The sequence below is a fragment of the Cinclus cinclus genome, chromosome 5 (genome assembly GCF_963662255.1).
Source record: "Cinclus cinclus chromosome 5, bCinCin1.1, whole genome shotgun sequence".
Taxonomy (NCBI): Eukaryota; Metazoa; Chordata; class Aves; order Passeriformes; family Cinclidae; genus Cinclus; species Cinclus cinclus.
In genome coordinates this window covers 23,674,380-23,683,069 of record NC_085050.1, presented here as the reverse complement: position 1 = coordinate 23,683,069, position 8,690 = coordinate 23,674,380, and the positions used below count along the sequence as shown (strand labels likewise).

The window sequence follows — 8,690 nt, the reverse complement described above, 5'->3', positions numbered from 1 at the left end:
GAAAAAGAAAAAACAGCTAAAATTATTACAAATAAAGAGGACACAGGACTGTAATCAATGTATAACCTAGACAAAACATACCTAAAAATATGCTTCTACTCTCCTTTATCAAAGAGGGGGCAGTAGAAATCTCTCAAAAACTGAGTCTCCACATAGAGCTGAAAAAGCTGCACCTGACAGAATCAGAAAACTTAGTTTTGGCTAACATGGTTTGTAGTAATCACTATTCTCAACTATTAATGAACAAGTACGGTACAAAATTCACAGACCAAGAGTAGAATTTAGCCCTGCTTTTAAAAACCTAAGATGTTCATAATGGTTTCTTCCTCTAAAACTAAGTGTCACTTGAAAAAAGAAATAAAATCTGTGTGGGAATTCAAGGAAGGAAAAAAATAGTCTAAAAAGCCTTCAGTTCAAGGATGAGTCACAAGGAATAAAGGATGCAAACTTGTCCTTAAAAAATATGTTCCCCCCACTACTTCTGGACCAGAACCCAAACAACCAAACAGTCCCTGTAATACAGTAAGCCACTGAGATATATATATATATATATATATATATATATATATATATATATATATATATAAAATCCACTGGGATATAGATATACCACTGTATACTTACTAAATACTTTAAAAGTTCAGGGGGAAAGGGACACAACATAAAATGCTGAATTCCAGACAATTTAGGCTTGAAGTTCATTGCTGGGGGAAAGATAATCACTTCAAAATTTTATCTTTTACAGAAAAGAAAATATTCTACAGAAACTTGGACTTAAAATACATTAAGATCATTCAGTATATTGAAACACTAAGACCAGTTTTTCAAACATTGCAAGTTTTACAGAATTATAAGTCACTGCAGAGCATGTAAGAAATCTTCCACAAAGCAGAGAGGGCAGCCATACTTTGAACACAATTTGAAAATTATAGGACCTGCAAGGCCAGTCGATAGAAATAAATTTATTTTAAAACACCACACCTTAATTGAAAAAATCCTAGAATATAACTTTATTGTTAGGCAAATCCTCACTTCTTTTCCTTAAAATCAGTTTAAAAAATCCATTTGTAATTGTATTTGTGATAAAGAAAAATTCACTCCTCCACACACGTACAGTTCTTTAAGCTGAGGACTATCACGTAAATGTATTGTTTTATTATTTTCCCCAAAAACAATGAAACAAAAGTAAACTAAGTAATGGACCCAAATTACCTCAAGGTTTTTACTATAAAGGCAGTTAAAGAAAAAAAAAAAGCAGTAAAAATGTCATATCTGTTGAAATCAATTTGCAAATTATAACATACAAATTGAAATGTAACAGCTCAGAATGACTATTCCTTTCCAACCTGGCAGGCTCAAAGAATCAGTACTTCCATCCAACTGCATGACATGTAAACTTACAAGGTACTGCCAAAACCAGTCTGCCTTCCTTTCTGTAGTACATCACCATCCAGGTAACTTTAAAAAAATGGGACTGGGTCTTCAGACTGGTCAACAGTAATGTACCCAAAAACATTAAAAGTCCTGGCATCTTGAATTTAACATACTGTGATGCTATAATCAGTAAAGTAACTGGGAGACAAGAAACTCAATTCTGTCTTGGATTATAAACAAAAGGTGTGGATGGGTATTTTTCTGACTCAAAAAAAAAAAAAAAAAAAAAAAACTAAGATCAGGATTCAGATGAATTACATCTCCAATGAACAAAAAAACATTTTTATAGGCTTTTGGAGCAGATGTCCTGTAAGAATATAAGCTCATACCGCCTCTTGAAAACGATATAGGAACACTGCTATTGAGGTAACATTTACTAATCTTGCAGGGAAAGTTTTGCCCTGCAATGTGCATACTGACACTATTCATTCATCAATAACTCCAGCATGCAAACCACTTGGATCAAACTGGCTGTCCTCACTAACCTCTGCAGGAAGGACATTTCCCCAGCTTTACTACTCCTCGGGTTTTTGATTTGTGAAATAACTGGTTTATTAATGTGTTTATTCAAATTCAAAATCCATATAAATATTCTAGGGAGAAGAAAACATGTTATGCATTACCAGATTCCAGTACTCTTCATGAATAAGGCTAATACCAGGAGAGTGCATACTGAGATGAGATGAATTTTACATAGAAGGGCAAGGAGAAAAGTAAATTATTTAAATTATTGCTAAAATATGCCTTATTGGATATAGGGAGACTTCCAAATTACCTTTAAACTGCATTTTAAATAATCAGGCTTAAATATACTATTTTTACAATAGGAGAAAACCAGATAAAGTAAGCCTTTTTTTGAATAAGCTATATAATAAGGAAATATGCTATAAATAAGCCACCAGTGAATAGGGATTACAGAAAAGGGCAGCAAGGAGATCCTTTCACCTACAATTACTGTATGTGAAGCTCCACCTGAAACTTAACTCTGGAATGTTTTTCTACTTAAAATGACCAGCACGCAAAGTGCTTTCCTTTGCAGTTGTCAAAAAGGCATGTTATTTTAAATCCTCATTGCTCACTAGTGACACCTAATAAGAAAAAAAAATATTCTAAAATGCTTTTAGTAAAATCTGGATATATTGGTCTCCACAATTATTTGCTGCAATGCTTTTAATATAATCTTAAATTGATTTTTGAAGACTTATGTTTCATATCAACATTTCTTCTTTCAGCAATTAAGCCATTATTCAGCAACTGAGTTACTAGGATGGTCTTACTACCACCTGTCACCCACAAGCAAACCTTATTTTATATTAAAGTGCATAAAGAATTTTTCTCAGTGCTATTTAAATATATTTATTTCACTTATATTTCAACTTGCATGTTCAGTACTCACGGCCTTATTAATAAAGGCTGGGTCTCAGGATCTGGTATAACTTGAGTACCTAGTGCAGAAAGCCTTGAGACAATTGTACACAGTTGCAGAATTTCACATTTCAAAGTTATAAACTAATCTAACTTAATCTCTGGTTTGCTAAGGACCACTGATAGAATTACTCTACATTCCCAAACAAGCAAGGTCAAGTTATAAAAAAATTCAGAGTAAGCGGTTTTGAATTCAGGTAATATCTAAAGGCAAATAAATTAAAAATACAATGTATTCATTTGTTTAATTATAAATAGATCGTTTTTACTATTATATATTCCAGCTACATCTCCCACATCTTCTAGTAAAGACCATATCTGGCAATAGAGTCTATTAAAATATAAAAAGCCAAAAATGCCACGTAACTTTTAATAAGCACTACCATAAATATCTCCCAGATTACATCTGAAGATACTTAAAAATATGAAAGCAAGTGTCAAAGTAGGGAAAAAAAGCAAACAAAATTAAAAGAGAGGAAGTGCACCGAAGGTTGTACGCAGTAATTTTTCACAGTAATTTAATGTACTCTGGCTAAACCCATACAGCTGGCTCCTCTAAGGTGAAAAGCCTTGTTTTCCTGAAGTGCAGTTGTAATTGTAATGGTGGCAAAAAGCAGGTTTCCAGGTCATGGTACTTGAGATAAGGCCAGAGCCCATTTGAAACAATATATCTCATAGAAAAGAAAAACTGTGAAACAATCACACAGTTGAAATATTACAATTTAAGGTTGGCAGGTTCCACTGGAACAAACTCTTCCTATCTAATCTTAATATCTCCCAAGAACCTTTAATGATATCTTGAAAGAAACTAAAGAAGTGCAAACAGACAGCAAAGGGACACAAATGGAAAAACTATGTGTGTTGTAGAGTTTCAGGCAGCTGTATTTGCCTAACTAAACCTTAAGTTTTAAATCAAAGTAAATATACTTGGACAGACTCTCCTGTGGAATTTAACTCGAGTAGCTTTTTGAAACTGATTTTGCCATGGAAATTTTTGTCTGCAAGTCTAGCGCTCTTCCAGAAAGAGAAGAAGTGCTAACAGTCCAGGAAGCCTACAGCAAAGGAAGCGAGGTATGGTGCTGAGTCACTGCCATCTCAGAAGCTTTTCAGCCCTTTATGTGACTTCTTTCCACAAGGGTAGTAACCTGAAGATTTCTCCTGTTCAAGTCTACAGTATCTCCAAATCCACATGACGAACATCAGGATTTCGTTGCTGAAACAAAATTTTAAAACAACGTATTGAAAATATTCAAACACATTTTTGTACATGGTTACAAGTAATATGTTTCTGGTATGATATTGGCAACTGGATAACAAATCCCCTTTTTGGATAACATAGGGACTATTTTAAAATAGAGTTTCTATAAACACTGTCCATATTATAAGGCAGTTTTGAAAGGCTAAGTAATCTTTTTATTTTTAAAATACTTTTCAACATCATGGATAAATTAGTTCATATGCTTTATAAAGTATGAAGGAGCTCTCAATTTTAACAAGGCAGTAGAGTTTTACATAAAACTGTTCAGATACACACACACACACACACACATATATATATATATATATATCTATCTATGTAATTCACTTTCTTAAAGTTTTAACAGATACTTTCCTGAATAATGGGCAAGATTGCCAAAATAATTTGTTCTATGCTACTGAAGCTAGTTAAAAAGATTCAGAACACTGTTTCTATGAAGAAATAGCTTTTTTCTGATATTACAGAAATACATTACCACCATTACATGAATTATACAATCCATGGGAAAGTTATCACTTCAAAGACATGCAGCATGTGAACCTGACTAGTATATTTAGTAAAGCATATTCAATACCATCATCATTGCTGTATATATGTCTATATCAAAATGCAGTATCTGTATTTAGAAAAAATTTAGGCATGATCCTGCTCCTCAAAAACCATGCATGAAGACATGATTCTGATAGTGCAATTTAAATCAAAAATAACATTTTTGATTCTTAAACAGGACAACCCTAGGCATGGAGACTTAAACAAGAATATTTATGAAATATAACAAGCAAAGACAGACATGCTCTGTCTCATGGCCAGAAGAGACAGTCAAGGCAGGACTGCATTTATCTGGGGGTCAGTATACTTGGAGTTACGAATTCATGCCAGGAAGGTAAGACTAACAGTGCCAATATACTTGCGAAATTAAAAACGGGAACAACCCTTTCTTGCATCAGCCAGAGGACATTTAAATTGCAGAATGAAAAAAAAATTATAAGACAGGTGAGAGGCTTTTGTAAAGTAAAATAAACACTGTACAGCTTCAACAAGAGTGAAAGATGTTGAGTAGCAGTCCCATCACCCAGAAATATTTGATACAATTCCAAGAACCAGTTTAAAAAAAAAAATTTTACTTTTTTACAGCCAAAACAGAAGTCAACAGCCTATAAATAGTCTGACATTCTGAGAATAGAGAAAAAAGACATTTTCAGGTCTACTGAATGAAAATTTGTTCTGTGTTGGTATAAAATGGAACAAAAGGTGTAGCAAATGGATCAGTGGCAAAGTAACTTCTGACCACCACCAACTCCTTAGATAATAATACTATAGCAAGAAAATCTGCATTTGTAATATCAACCCCTTTCCCTCTCTCATATTTACAAATGAAATCCCAGAAATTAGATGCAGATGTATTGTTTAAAATGTATCATAGAATAAGCACTCACTAATAAACAGTTAAATTTACCTTCAGGTCCTTCTCAAGTCTGTCAACTTCAGCTCCCAGCATGTCAACGATATTCTCACCATGCTTAAGCATAAAGGCTTCTAATTCTTCAAGGGTTTTCACTTGCTGAATTTCCTAGGAAGAAATTAAATTTAAGAGACTGAGATGAGGAAAAGAAAATAAAGGAATAACACTCCAGAGGGTCTTGACATATTTCAAGAGGTAGGGAAAAAAACCTAAATAAAACACTTCAGCTTTTGCCATTTACTCTCAAAATATCATCTGTTCTTGTCTCTCAAAGACACAGAAGAGTTGCCATCTATTTGATGAAAACAGCTGGCTCTGTCATTACACCTGCATTTGACACAAAACCTTCTTCTATCTTAAACTGATTTCCTCCTTAACTTTCCAAATAAGTTTAGAGAATTTCATTCATTTTCTAGAAATTTCTGAGGCATTCCTCACAGCAAGGCAGAGCAAGGTACCCCGTGTACTCTTTCTCTGTTTTCTACATGCTTGCTCTTCCATTGCACTGCATACTCTGGGCACCACATAACCAACTCATCTGAAAGTCCACAAGGATTACAACAAATGCTGCTGTAAATATGATTCCTCCACAGTATCAGAAACTTGAAGACCGTTGACAGAAACTCAGACTAAGAGACCAACAGCATATGAAACTGAAGGAATGAGATTAAGGAAGATGAGATGTTAAACTCCACCCTCCAAATATCCACAGACATCAGCAACACCAAAGCAGGTACTACAGTATTGCCATAGAATCATACAATGGTTTGGGTCAGAAAGGGCCTTAAAGATCATCTAGGTGTTCCCCCCCACTGCCATGGGCAGGGACACTTTCTGCTACATCAGGTTACTCAGGTTCCCATCCAATCTGGCCTTAAACACCTCAAGGGATGGGCCATCCACAACTTCTCTAGGCAACTTGTTCCACTGTCTCACCACCCTGGCCACCACAGTAAAGAATTTTTTCTTATATCTACTTTATGTCTATCACCTTTCAGTTTAAAGCCACAAGCTTTCCTTAGAGGTCTCACACCAAGCTGTCTGGAAGCCCTTTGTCCTGTAGTTTCTCTCAGCTGCAGTATGTTTAGGATAAATAGGTTATTGCAAACAGACAAACTATGAAACAGCTAATTCTTCTTGTGCATACAAGTACATGACAGCAACTTCTTTCCCATTCTCACTACTCCAAAATTGAAGAGGAATAATGTAATTGAGCAAGCTTAAAACATATCTCAGCCACAATAACCTATGACTACAATCAAAGCAAGTCTAATAAGAAAAAAAACTGAGGTAATCCAAATGACAGCATTTCAACAAATATTACACAACTGTAGAAAGAATAACATTGACAGCAGTGCTGGTTGAATGAGCTGCTTATTTGAAGAAGTATAGGTCAAAAGGCAAGCACACTGTCTGCCTTTGACTTCAGATGGCTGAAACCTACTGAAAGGAGCTATCCTTCAATGATAGTTTTATAGCTGATATGAGGTTACTACATGAAACAACGACTTGTGTAAGAAGCAGTTGCCAACCTAGAATCAATCAGGAAGATCTTTCCCAAAAATACTTGAAGTATTGGAAGAACTAGTGAAGGTTCTATGTAATTGCCAAAGGGAATAGCAGGTAAAGAATACAAGCAAACAAAGCTTTCAAAAGAAGACTAGTGTGCTAAAAACTGCAACAGCAAAGCAACTGGCAATATAAAATCAGGCAAGCTTGCAGTGTGTCTCAGTGGTACAAAGCTGATAGCACTCTTCCCCTCAAAAATGCATGAAATTGAAAACCAGCCAATGAACAGATCAGATATTGCACTACACATACATAATTCCTATTTTGACATTCGCATGTTTTTAGAAAACTGGGAAAACTGGAATAGCTGACTAATAAAATGGGATACTGAGTAATAATTTTTAAAATTGCAATGTAAAATTTAAAAGTAAACATAACTTCTAAGTCATGTTTAATGGAGAGACAAAATGCAGGCATCTGTATTTCATTTTGAAAGGGTAGAAAATAAATAAATTTTGTACACAAACAAATATACCTAAGCAAAATACTCTGTCTTGTCAAAACATTTTGCTCACTTAAAACTCTTAATTTAGATAAATAATTATTTTCTTCCTACTTCATAGTTCTGTCATACAGAATACAGCAGAGAACAGTTCTGCATTTCTATATTGAAAAGAGGCCTTAAGGAAAGCCACTCTGAACTATACAGAAATCAGAGACTGACATTTACTAAAGGCTATTTTTTAAACATCATCAGAATGCTAAATCATGTGATGCAGGCAATCCATATTCACACCAAGTCTGAAAGGCTGGACCTGTAAACCCAACACTGCATCACCAACACCCAGAGCAAATAGTTCTGCCAAAACAGATCCCTATTTGCAGGTGACAGCTTCTAGTTTAAACTGCTGATCTTGTAATTCAATAAATGTATTGGAAGAATTATGTTCTCACATTTTTTATTTTTTTTTTTACAAATCTGTATTTTCTAACAAAACAATCATAGAACATTCTGAGTTGGAAGGGACACACAAGGGTTACCGACTCCAGCATTTACAGGAAAGGCCCCTGCAGGGAGCAAACCCACAACCTTGGCATTATTAGCACCTGGCTCTGATCACCTGAGCCAATCTCAAGGGCAATTGAGTTAAAAAATAAATACCTGCCTTCCTCCTTCTCAGGCCAAAGCAGGCCTTTTTCAGCAGCACATAATACAGTTATCTCTAAGTATATTTAAAACCCTAACACAAAGTTAGACTGCAATCCATCAAATGAAGAAGTGAAATGTATCTCATCTATCTGCAAGTCTTGGGTTTAGCAGTACTTGAAATTGGAAAGTAAGTATCAAATATTGGGGCTTACAAAAGCAATTTTTAACACATACCTGCAGCAGCTGTTCAATGTCTTGTTTTTCCAGGTAAGAACGAGTAACAACACGTCCATCAAAGTCTACTTCTGCCTTGAATCTCACTTTGCTCATTCCCATGTCTGTGGCTTTAACATCATGAATTGCTCTGAAACACATACATTTTTGAAGAAAATGTAAAACAACATAGAACAAACCACTAGCTAGTTTGACTTCTCATGTTAACAATACTGTTA

The 8,690-nt window shown here is 34.8% G+C and overlaps 1 protein-coding gene across 3 annotated transcripts in view; it reads right to left on the bottom strand.

The window, feature by feature from the left end:
- Positions 1–942: 942 nt before the first annotated feature.
- The window catches only part of SLC30A9 (solute carrier family 30 member 9), a 31,949-nt gene continuing 24,201 nt past the window's right edge, over positions 943–8,690 (bottom strand). For all 3 annotated transcript variants that reach the window (XM_062492726.1, XM_062492728.1, XM_062492727.1), the window contains exons 16-18: positions 8,473–8,602; positions 5,574–5,687; positions 943–4,072 (exon numbers count right to left, since the gene is read on the bottom strand). In XM_062492726.1, the coding sequence (XP_062348710.1) occupies positions 4,028–4,072; positions 5,574–5,687; positions 8,473–8,602 (289 nt within the window). In that variant the 3' untranslated portion in view covers positions 943–4,027. The remainder of the gene's footprint in view (positions 4,073–5,573; positions 5,688–8,472; positions 8,603–8,690) is intronic.